The following is a 12,257-nucleotide window of genomic DNA, read 5'->3' on the forward strand; positions in this document are numbered from 1 at the left end:
GGGAATTACTGTCGACGACGTAAATACCTACGGATGAAACAGCAACTCTTAAAGGGTATGTTGTAATTGTCCATCGTTTATTTAGAAAATGTGCACCCTGTGCGTGGACTATTTTATAGCTGTTCTGGTAAGCTAGTTACCAATTAAGTGCAATACTATGGTTATACATGGTATATATTTGGCTGGCAAAACCGCACATTTATGATTAAGTAAAATTTTTTTATAGCTGTCACTATCTCGATAAGTGACTAAAAACGAAAGCATTTTTATTTAAAATTGATTATAGTATTGTAATAACATTAGCACAAAAAGTATTGCTCATAGGTTGGAAAGTAGTAATGTTAACAATGGGAATAACATATCCATGCAATGCTACACTGCTTATAAAAGATGGTCGCTAGGAAACTGTTTTGTTCCACGAAACGTTCGACATCAAATGTGTCAAGTGACGGGGCGTAGGCATAAGGCGTAATGTTGATATATAGAGGTATGTCAACACACGCATTGACTCGAGGTCGACATCGATTTTAGACAAACTCCAACCCATTAGTGATATTGGATTTAGATCAAATGAAACGTGTATTATTATTACGTTATTTTTCAAAGGGTTGTATATATATAACACCTTTGCTGGGTTTGCGTAAGTTTTAGGCCGGATGGTTAGGATAGTTACATTCAACCCTTCTTGTTTCGGTTTATGCCGCAACTTGGTCCACAGTTTGAGGGCCAAGTACGATTAAATCAACGATATTGATTTTTTACAAAACCAACAACGCTCATTAGTGTGCTTCTACTATTCCTTGTGTAGTTTGCGGTCTTTGTGATATTTTGCGCACTCATAATTTAGTAGCATATCCCTCAATGTAATTGTTGACGAAATAGTTGAAAAAGCCATCGCCTTCCGTCACCGCCGTCAGCTGAAATGAAATTAACGAACATAAGTGTGATTCCACACAAGTTATGCCAATGCATACATAAAGAGCCAATTAATCTAAAGACGTATGACTGATCATTAGATCTATCTAAGATATACAGTAGGGGCAAAACAGTCTGAAAGGGAACATGAACAAAATCAACCCCACAATACGATACACAAATAACAGGTACTGCCGATATTAAAGGTCTAAACCTTAAAATAGTCTGCGTTTTTGTATTTAGCGGTTCAGTGGACTGTACACACGGCTAATGTTCAACTTAAAACCTAGTCTATGAAAATCCTTGTATTTATTTTTATTATCATATCTAATATAAACATTTTTAAATAACCCTGACAGCCTAACAAACTGCTAAGTTCGCATTAGGTCTCTCCTACATATATTATAATTTTATAGTTAGTTTTTAGTTCTATTACAAACCTGAAATCCGAAGCGCAATAAAGCTGCTTTGGTATTGCGATTTATATTGCAACCGTCGTAATAAATTCGCCAGAATGGATTAAGAACGATTTGAAAGATATAACGTTTGCTGTAAGCGGTGTCAGCTACATGTTCAAAAAAGTAGAAACGCCCACCCTGTAATTTAATTTCGAATTAGTATTGAAACAGTTTACATGTGAAGTCCTACATACATAAATGCTGATATTGAGAGGACTCATAATTTGAATAGGTTTCATAATATCGTATCAAGCTTAGTATGACTATGTAGAATAGACGCAGCAGATGACGAGACCTTGACGAGAACTCGTTGAACCTCCTGGAGTGTTTTGTCAAGGTGGCGCACTGAGCAAAGAACCAGCGTACTGACAACAGCATCGATTGACTCGTTGTCAATGCTTGAGAGGTCTTCAGCACCTCCCAAAATTATGCGTTTCAGATTATGGTATTTTTTTTGTTTCTTCAGAAGTAATTCTACGAAGTATGGATTAGGTTCCACTGCTACAACGTAGCTATCTGTAAGCAAATAACGACAGATGTAATAATTATCCTTACTCCAACCACTCAGTGCACCCCTGTAGTACATATTAAATGATATTAGCAAAATGAACAAGTTTGTGGTAAAAGAGACATTCACGGATCCAAGCACATGCCTTTTAATTGGAGTAGCTGCTGCTGATATGATTAAATGATCAGCGATCAATAGCTTGCACTCAAATAGTGTGGTTGTGCCTATTAAGCCACAACCAAACCGGAAGACATGCCATAGCTCTTTCTTCATCTGACTATCTTTTTAGTCGATAATAAATCCAAGAGCGAGAACAAAAAACATGATGTTCAAGCTTCTATCTAAAGCTACTGGCGGTAAGTCCTACGATTTTCCTTGACTTATTTGTGACGAATTCGGATATATGAGATTCGTAGAAACATACATTTTCAACGTACCTTCCGAAAAAAAATCAAGGCTGGATCCAGGTCCCATGCCTATTTCTAGAATACGAAGCTCGCCATCCTCGCTACCTTGCCGACTTCTGACGTTCTGTTTGATCATGAGATCTTTCATTGACTCCCGGAAGTTCAGAAGCGCATGGTCGATGGCTATAAGGACAACCTATTATTTGCAATACTAAATTTATGTTTAGCTGTTATAATAGTAATGATAATAATAATAATAAGAATTTTAGATATTAAATACATGTGCTCGATATCAACATTGGTGACTTACCGACTAACTAGTGCTAAACTAAATTATTTATATCCAATTATGTACATTCCATAGTACTACTATATGGAAATATTATAATTTGATTGATTCAGTACATAGGCTCTAGTTAAGGAAAGCGCTGTTTACTTAGCTGTTTGGAAAAAATGTAGCATATTTGGATGATAATCAAATGTCCTTTCTGAAGAGAAGTAGAAATTAAATATACTTGTAAAACAATAACCGATCACCGTATACATTCAGCAAAAGCATACCTTCAAGGTAAGTCTCGGTGTATAAAAAGAAAAAATGGCGATCAAGTCGATCTTTGATATAGCCGCGAAGAACATAGTAGCTCATAAGACCAGCGATGGAAATGACGACATAGCGTCGACTTTGAACCATAGATGAACGAAGTTTCGGTATATAAGCTAGTAGCTGAGAAAGTGCTTCTCTGGTTGACGACATTCCGTATGCCATCTGCAATTACCCAAAGATCGTCTCATTACTGATTGAAGAGAAACGTACCCTTGCAACGTTTTGGGTAATGATTGCTTATACAGCCCGCAGTATGCTGAATAGAAAAGCATGCATGCTTTACCTTTTAAATTACAACGCTAGCATGTTTCATGCATATTCAAACAAGAATTAAACTATATTACGTTGCATTTGGCCTGCACTAAATCTAGTGAAAACATCAACGGTACGATATAATAGAGAGGATAATAATAATAATAGGATTCAGTATATTATTCTTATTTTTTAACGCATGATAAATAGTACAGTATACATACGGTCATTCGGTCTTTGTTTTAGCAATGCCTCAAAAACAGCTTACATCTATTACCTTGAAGGTCATACGTCTTCGTTCAAGAGTAAAAAATAAACGAAACATAAATACACATGAACATATTGATCAAACCACAAAATGTGAGTCAGAGAAAAAAAAATGTGCAATCGGCGTAAAGACGCGCAACATTTAGTTAAATTCTAAAGCAGTCGATGTCGTTTAAGGTGGTTGAAAAATGAATCTCCTCTTCTTCTTTGATTTGTATTCCATTCTGTTTTGCGCGGGAATTTCGAAAAAGAAAATGATATGGATAAGAAAGGATACTATATTTGAAATTAGTAAAACATTACTTGAGACCGCCATCCCCTTCCAGCACAAAGCGAAGTTCTTCTACGCCCGGCTTTGAACCTCGACATCATATGCTTAACTTTTGTACGCAATCACGTCATTTTTGGGCACCACGTATCTAGAATAGAACACTATAGGATATTACCTTATCACGAAAAAGCGACAAACTAGCAAGGAGTTACACTAGAAGCAGAGAAATCATACGAACGCAGGACTAGGATTACGAATCGTATATATACATATATATATATATAGCAAGAGCTTTTCACTCATCTTTTTATAAACGTAAGGTGAAATCTATGTTAAATGGTAAATGAAATAATCTACAGACATTTATATTCCATATGACGTTATTACCTTAATATCTGCTACAAGCGCGTCCTTATAAAAACCATCTTCTTTCAAGGCCATTCGCCTGATTTAGATGTACACTTTGCATAACCCTGTCATGTACAATAGAAGCTAGGGTCAGTTCGAAAGAAACTACAATGGAGGAAACGCCCCTCTAGACAGTTCTGCTATTATACGCCATCGACAGGTAAATGCTCATAATTATGTCCATAATAATTTATCGACTAAATGGAAACAATTAGGTTGCAATATTGAGTGCCGTAATCGAGACTGGACAGACGTAAACTTGGAAGACAACTTTTAGCCAGCGAAGCGTGTCGAACTAGTCTGCCCGTGGTTCTATTAAAAATACGAGGCACTCAGGTCACAGTTTCAGTATATGACTCTCGTTAATAACTAGCAACAGGTACAATGGAATTTAATAGAAACAAGTGAATTGGGATAAAAATGCGAACACACTATATTACTTCATCGGAAAGCGAATTGGCTCCGAATCGGTAATATCTCGACAGTAGCAGCATGAACGGCGCCTTATCGATGGTCTCTTAATCCACTGATGTCTCGACTAAAGATATCTCGACAGTTGCATTATAAAGCTACAAATGCATCCCATAGGTGACGAAATTTACAATAAGTCAAGAGACCCATGGTAGAAGCACAGTAGTCGGCCGGCCTACTGAATTGAAGGTCCTGCTAAAAGGGCTTCCGATCGTTTAGTGAGACTTTTTACCTCAGATGGACTTAGTAGTCCCACCCGCGGGTTGTACGCTTTCCTGTAAGTCTCGGCGAGTTTCTTTTCAACCCATTGAATTAAAATACATACCTATACAAAGGATGCATAACGTCTCTGGTCCACTACATTATACAGGTACTTTTCTGCGCCGCCTGAATGAAATGTTAGGTAGAACAAAAACACTAAACTAATACTACCTGAGCATCAAATAAGTAGTTTTGCCAAATGTTTGGCTTTTATTAGAGATTTACAGAGATGCTGAAGTGCACACGTATACACGCACCGGATGGCTGTAACTAGCGGTGTCAAGAAATTTCCAAGTCCTAGAACTATCAACGGTATACCGTGCCAGTGTATTCATTCCCTGTCTATACAAACTTTGCTCTCCGACTACTTTTATTAGCGTGATTTGTAGTCTGTCTCCTAGATTGGCAAGTATGATACCACGAAAAGGTATCTGCTTGGCGTCGTGCACCTAAGTGTTTTATGACCTTGGCTACTGGTGCGAATTTGATGACATGGTTTTATAGTAACCGTGACAGAAATAACAATGTCGTGAAAGCATAGGTATTTAACTTAGGTATACAAATCTACATATAGTAGATATAAAAATAAAAATATAATCTACACGCTCTTATTTTTAACAAAACATAAGGAACGATCCTCCACAGTAAAAGAATACACAGTTATGGATCTACCAAAAACCGTGCCCTGACGGTGTGAAGATAACGATTGAAGGCATCAACAAAAGTTCAAAAGTTTTTAACTGAAGCACAAACATGAGTATTGATCAAATAACTAACGCCGGGAGTAAGGTTTCTGAAGTCCTAAAAAGGAGGATACTTCAAAAAATACAATTATTGTATTAAAGAAACTAGGCAATATCGAAATAAGCACATCTACTCCTGTCGTAAGGCCGTTTTAAGGTTATCCCAAATTTCTTGCAGAGAAAAGAGCAAAAAACTTTTTTTGTAGGATTGAAAATGACACACGATATTTCTAGTAGATAATAATGTAGAAAATCTTTATTCTAAAAAGTGTCACTGGTATATTGTATAGCTTTATAGCCAGGGTTTCCAATATGCTTAACTGACTAGTAAAATTCGTATTGCGAATTTTTCTTTGCTTTGAAAAATTTTTTGTCAAAAATAAAAATTTCTCTTCCACGTTTTGTTGAATACTGCCTCGTGGAGATTAACCGTCTCAAATGGAAGAGTCTCTAAAACTATGACTGATCACGTAAAAAATTCTTCTTCGGCTCTTTAGCGTAATATTGGGTGGACGATACAACGAATAGTGTTAATAGTTGTGCTACATATACCTATCGCCACTGTATTCCAGCGTTAAAAAAAAGAATAAAAGATATATTGGTTACTTTTTATTTTATTTGATTTATATAACATACTCGAAACTCCTTATGAACAGCAAAAGTTAGAGAAAAAATAATAAGCGAAAAATCATGACTGTACAATTTCTTCTTATATTTTTCGAGCAGGTGCCACTTAGGTTCTCTCTCATACTTCTATGCTCCTTCCTAAAGAATTGCTACTTTGGTGTCTGCTCCCCCGATTCTCTCAGATTGGTTTGACACTAACGGTAGAGGGGAAAGAGGACCGTTCTACCAAGCGACTAATTTCTGGCAAAATTCACCGGTTATGATAATACTTCGTCGGACTCTTTTTGTCCTTTTCTTTTTTTTTTTTTTTTTTATCACCAATCGGCTTTCTTTTAGAGGATTAAGGAGAAAAAGTGGCCTAGCCTTTTTTATTTCTCATTCGTTTCATCTAGATGGAATCGTAAAGCTTTGCCTAAACTTCTAATTTATATATAAACACGACAGCTAGCGAGCTATGTAGCTGATATATTTCTTTAACTTAACTGAAAGAAAATCAATATTATAAAATACTGCGCGATTTTGTAAAAAAAGTTTAACATTTATTGTAAATCGTTCGTTTTTTTTTGATCGGGGATATATTACAGGGCCACGGTGTTCGCTAGCAATAAGATAATGTCTTCTGGTGTGTCTTTAATAACATACCATCACAACAAATATAGCATATTAAACGTTTCTAAATCACCTAGTTTTATGTTGTTGTATTTTAAGTGAGTCATTTTCAGCATTTGGTTACATACCCTCTAATATGAGAGCTAGTTAGGTAGGTGAAGAAATCTACGTCGTGCTGGACATTCGTAAGCTAAAAGGAAAATATAAAAACTCGTTAATATGACGACATTTGTGTGAAGTTGAGTGATAACGCTCACGCACGATGCACACATGTTCTGCTGGTGTCGGCCAGTTTAAATATTATGGATTTTCTGCTTATCAATGGAACAATGTAAAATTGATTATAAATACAAACAAACTGTGTGAGACGTTAATCTCCTTGCCAACATCTGCCCCAATCAACTTGAACTGGAGACCTTTCTAGAAGCAGCGGAAATAGAATTCACTCTTGTACTTAAAGGAAAAAATAAATCGCTTTGGAGTGCCAATAGCTGCAAGATTTGCTAAATAAAACGTAAATCTATTCCAGAGATAAAATGCAACTGAGTCTCACTTTATATGTCAAAGTGTTCAATCCGTCCGAATTTAAGAATCAATCACGAACTCAAATTATTCTCAAGACGGAGTCCTTTTTAGAGACGTTGTCGCTTTGTTTGAAATTGTCTATGCAGTAAGCAAACTGGACTTTTTTGCAAAAAAATATGATAAGAAAAATCAGGCTTTTATTCTACCTGGAATTCATGACGGAGAAGGGATGTCTTGACGTCGCGAGAGATCTCACAGCCGTCAAAAAGAAAGCGCCAAAAGGGATTCAAAAGACGCTGTGCTAAACGGCGCTTGAAGTCGAAGCTGTCGAGCACATGTTCGAATAGGTACAATCGTCCGCCCTGTAATTAATTAAATTCACGTAGTTAGGTAAGCTTTTTAGTCGACTTTCGATTCGACTAGTATCATTTCAACTTAAGGTAATGTTAAGGCTACTATAATCTAAACAAGTAAAACAATTTGCGTGCACTAGGCTTAATAAGTTACAGTTTGCACTCAAATCGAACAGAGAAACTTCCCGCGGACAACTGATAGACGAGCCTGGGTATTATAGGATTAGTCCCGCCGCATTATTTTGTCACTCAAACTATTTCCATTGTGTCGCTCAAAAATCAGCAGAACGAATTTATCATTGGCACTTAATCTACCAATCATAGACGTCAAGTAAGCTCCACACTAAAATTATAGTGTGGAGTTACGATTTTTTATACTTCAACTTAAATTAAAGTTGAGGTATAAAAAATCGTAAGCTGTACGTTGCCTAAACATGCGAGATCGAAACACACGCCAACTACCTTAACAAGGACTCGTTTCGCTTCTTGGACAGCCTTATCCACGTCACGCACAGAACAAAGAACAAGAGTGCTGACTACAGCATCGATAGATTCGTCTTGTATATCCGCGAGATCTTCGGCATAACCTCGGATTACTCTTACAAGTTCAGGGTGACTTTTCTGTTTTTCCAATAAGGTGTCGATGAGGTAGGGGTTTGGTTCAATGCCTACCACGCGGCTACCTGAAATGTATGGAAAATTGGGACATTATACAAACAAAAGAAAGGTAATGAACATTTATCTGATTCTGGACCACTTTGCACCTGATGACTACTTTGGTGTTTATGTTAACTGCCTTTTTCAAAAGTGTTAATGATGTTAATTCTCAAAGAAGCCACAAGCCGGAGAGCTGAATCGAAGACAAGCAGGAGAAAAGATTTACTTTTGGGGTAGCAGTCCAGGTTGAAGCCAGATCCCATACCAATCTCTAGAATTCGCAACCTTGTATCATTGTGTGGCTGGGGATCTTGGCAGTGTTGTCTTGACAGATGATCCTTTAACTCTTGACGAAAGCCGCCGAGTGTTTTTCTAAATACTGCACCGGAAAAAGCAGAAATATGTCACACACAATCATTATGACCATATGTAAAAACGACTGAAATCTTTCTGTATATTCACCTATACTTTTGTTTATCTATTCCATCACAAACATTGTTTAGTTGAGGTCAATCGTATGTCGAAAATCGAAAATATACGACTTCGAATCGTAGGTAAAAAGTGTATTAGGCTTACTTTCGACACAGTAGTTTGCGTAATACCACGAATAAAAACGATCACATCCATCCCTGATTGGATCCCGTAGTAGAACATAACCAAGGACTGCAGCAGCCGGAACAACTATAAATCTGCGATTTTCAATTAGCGTGGTGCGAATCTCCGACAGATGAGTGACTAATTGATTTAGCTTGATTTCGGCTGCCATGACGGCGGCCCTTTAAGTCCGTTAAACATGGCCGTGTTAGTTAAGACATATTTTCTCTCACAGCCCGATGCGGATTTGAGATGAAAGAGTAACAATAAAGTTTACGTGTACTCAATAATTTTCTTTATAATATTTTCAAAATAATGATGATTCTACTGCGGTGCCTAAGAAGAGTATAGGGATTGGCATACACTGCATGATATGCACTGATTTATATTATAAAGAGTAAATAAATATATATATATATATATACTTTCTTTTTTGTTGTTCTCACGTACCACATCCATTAAACCTCTTCTGAATCATACATGTTTATATTAAGTACATGTATATACTTAATATTTTTAGTGCTGCTGACCATATTAATAAAACAGTGGAGTGCGGCAATATAACAAACGGAGATATAAGACTGTAGCTACAATAAAACATCATCCATAGCCATGGCAATACCAGAACTCGTCTCGGATACGAAGCTGATTTTCTGACGTGTAAACAGACAAAGATATTATTGCAAATATATTACATGTCATGTTAATAAATGTATAATGACAGTCGCTTATGCTCGTTTTAGGCTTGAAAGGAATTATGCAGTTCCACTAACCAATACAGTATAGCAAGAAAAACCGAAAAGGGCATAGCCGCTTCTGACAAATAAATGCCTATAATTTTATTGTTGATTATTGTGACATAACGTGTCAAAGCGAATGACGATTCATAACAAGCATAATGTGTTGATATGAGCAATGTTTTGTCCAATAGTCAGAAGTTTTTTTGACATTCATAACATGAGTCAGAATTTGAACATGAACAACTCCTATAAAACTTACATACCCGAAAGAGCCTGTTAGTAGAAGTTCTATTTTCCTGGTCTTCTCGAATGCTTTTACAAGCGATAAACGGTCATTTGTTACATTTAACATAGTGAAGACCACAGTGTGCACGCATAGATATCTCGCTTATATCAATGGCGTTACAAGTATCATGAACAGTTATGCCGCAGAAGCAGCACTTCAGCATAAGTACTCTAGTTTCTGTCTACGTATCACATTTAAGTTAACAGACTTTTAAAAATAACAGAGAGATACATGCTATCCTTGTTGATTGGAACTAAAGCTAGACAGTCCGACAGCGAGAACGGACCTTCTATGACGAGCGAGATTTATCCAGGGTAGCCAGTTCATCTTTATGTTTAGCCAGTATTGTCGATCCGAGCTGTGAACACGCAACGTTCATCGGTTCGATTGACAAACGATTGATCACGTTTTTATATGCACTCGGTACAGAAGGAATGGATAGTGAGTATAGCCGGCGGTCCATTTATTCAAGTAGATGTTCAAAAATCGTCCGGCACGAATTGCTTCATTTCGAAAAGACTGAAGTTATGAAGAATTATTCAGATATATTATTTACCATGTCGTATCCGTATGGTATGTTATTATATTGTAAATGAACTTGAAATTAATTTATTTTATGTATTACACTAAGCACAACTGCCGGTGTTCAATAGCGAAACTCAATAGAAAAAATGGGGTTAGCTAGTGCATCAAAGATAGGTAAGGGAAATATGATTTAGAAAAAATAATGAATTCTGAAGTGGGCAATTTAGCCATGGCCTGGTAAATCTGCCGCGGCTGGGGTACCAACACCCACACCTTGCCCGCTACTCAGGTGATTGTGGCTTTCAAATTTTTCGCCCTTAAGCTAAATTGATTTCTATTTAGCTCATAACGGATACGCGGAAAAGATCAAAGTGGAATTGTCCTCATTTGACGCTTCAAGTGGATATGCTTTAGTTAATAGCTATCGCAGTTCGTATGAGACAGTCTACATTGTATCCTAAGCATGAAAACGAAGTATTATGGCCAGCTTCTAGACGAACGTTTGCGCAGGCAAATATTTCTAAAATATATGACGAACAGTATACGATGCGAATGTGCAAACCTTGACCATTTCTGTTTATATAATCTAGATCTAACTAAAACTCCTTATGATTGAATTTACATAGTACTATATATATTTGGCTCTTTTCCCATCGAAATTCACCTTGAACTATCAAACTGTAGTACGTACACTTGTGCTTTCCAAGGAACAAAGAAAGGAAAACATAATTTTTTACATTTCGAGCACAGACGACTCCATAGCCTGCATTTGTGTGCGCTTTACCAATGTTACATAGAGCCTTTTTTATTGTACTACACTTTGTCGCCATTTCTCGCCGCACATTTACCTTTATAATAGCTTCATATACTGGATAATTCGTCAAGCGTTTCACAAGATACGTAAAACTTGTACTTTTGTCCTCTGACTTGTAACTATTGAGTACAAATTTTCACGAATGTATCCTTCAGCATATTCCTGTCGACGCATTTTACAAATGGTTATTTCACTTGTTATTTTTTCTTCCTTATTAAGATCACGGGAGGTCGAGACGCGGATAATGGATGTTGTTATGACTTGAGCGCACGGTATTTTAAAGTTCGCTGCTAGTCAAGAAATGACTGGGACATGACCGAAGCAACTATATCCAACTACGGCCCTTCAAACATACAGCGTCAAAAAATGCAACAACAGTATTGAACGACAGCCAAAGGAGGTCATTGATATTTTATGCACGAATCTATGACTAAGGAAAAACTAAATCATAATCGTCTTTAAATTATCAAGTTACAATATTAATAAAATGCGCTTGAGGCGCTGAATCATTTATGATTAATATTCGTCATAAAGTGAAGAATCTTTAATTATGATATTATCTACCAAAATCAGTGTGCCATAGAATAAACAGCGCCAAGAACCTTGTTAGTTTAATTAGCTCAGTCATAACAGCTGACTGTGAGGATCGAATACCGGGTAAGGGTACATTGCAGAAGGTACTGATATATAATAAACAACGAAAAGAACTTGAAAATTAAATATCAATCGGGATTCAATTTGTTTCCACTGGTCTACGAGATTTTAAGAGCACTGACGGAAATTAAGCGTATGTTGAGATCGTCGAGAAGCTACGAATCGAGTGCAAGAATAAACAGGCAGAATTTTTTCGAACTTTATCGAATTGCCTTCACTACGATAATACTTTATATATGATGAGATTAGCAGATCAAATGCTGGACAGATTAGAGAATTAAGCAATGGACAAAATATTTTTTGTTGAA

The 12,257-nt window shown here is 36.7% G+C and overlaps 2 protein-coding genes across 8 annotated transcripts; both read right to left on the reverse strand.

Moving 5' to 3' along the window:
- Positions 1–48: 48 nt before the first annotated feature.
- LOC147752102 (thiol S-methyltransferase TMT1A-like) lies at positions 49–3,795 on the reverse strand. 5 transcript variants are annotated; one of them, XM_086972575.1, is made up of 6 exons: positions 3,715–3,795; positions 2,850–3,054; positions 2,319–2,471; positions 1,669–1,889; positions 1,356–1,511; positions 49–917 (listed from the first exon to the last, which is right to left on the reverse strand). In XM_086972575.1, the coding sequence occupies exons 1-6, from the start codon at positions 3,781–3,783 to the stop codon at positions 837–839; spliced, it is 885 nt and encodes a 294-aa protein (XP_086828701.1). In that variant the 5' UTR covers positions 3,784–3,795; the 3' UTR covers positions 49–836. The 5 variants fall into 5 exon arrangements, with proteins under 5 accessions (XP_086828701.1, XP_086828705.1, XP_086828703.1 ...); XM_086972579.1 differs by lacking the exon at positions 3,715–3,795 and adding an exon at positions 3,413–3,618 and having other exon boundaries at positions 2,319–2,484; XM_086972577.1 differs by lacking the exon at positions 3,715–3,795 and adding an exon at positions 3,422–3,617.
- A 2,914-nt stretch (positions 3,796–6,709) lies between these two features.
- LOC111270679 (thiol S-methyltransferase TMT1A) lies at positions 6,710–10,196 on the reverse strand. 3 transcript variants are annotated; one of them, XM_086972574.1, is made up of 6 exons: positions 9,934–10,196; positions 8,913–9,025; positions 8,563–8,715; positions 8,142–8,362; positions 7,533–7,688; positions 6,710–6,991 (listed from the first exon to the last, which is right to left on the reverse strand). In XM_086972574.1, exons 1-6 carry the CDS (start codon positions 10,020–10,022, stop codon positions 6,911–6,913), a joined length of 813 nt encoding a protein of 270 aa, XP_086828700.1. In that variant the 5' UTR covers positions 10,023–10,196; the 3' UTR covers positions 6,710–6,910. The 3 variants fall into 3 exon arrangements, with proteins under 3 accessions (XP_086828700.1, XP_086828698.1, XP_086828699.1); XM_086972572.1 differs by having other exon boundaries at positions 8,913–9,112; XM_086972573.1 differs by lacking the exon at positions 9,934–10,196 and adding an exon at positions 9,381–9,400 and having other exon boundaries at positions 8,913–9,112.
- Positions 10,197–12,257: the final 2,061 nt, after the last annotated feature.

Source organism: Varroa jacobsoni, unplaced genomic scaffold, assembly GCF_002532875.2.
Source record: "Varroa jacobsoni isolate VJ856 unplaced genomic scaffold, vjacob_1.0 contig00046, whole genome shotgun sequence".
NCBI classification, from domain to species: Eukaryota; Metazoa; Arthropoda; class Arachnida; order Mesostigmata; family Varroidae; genus Varroa; species Varroa jacobsoni.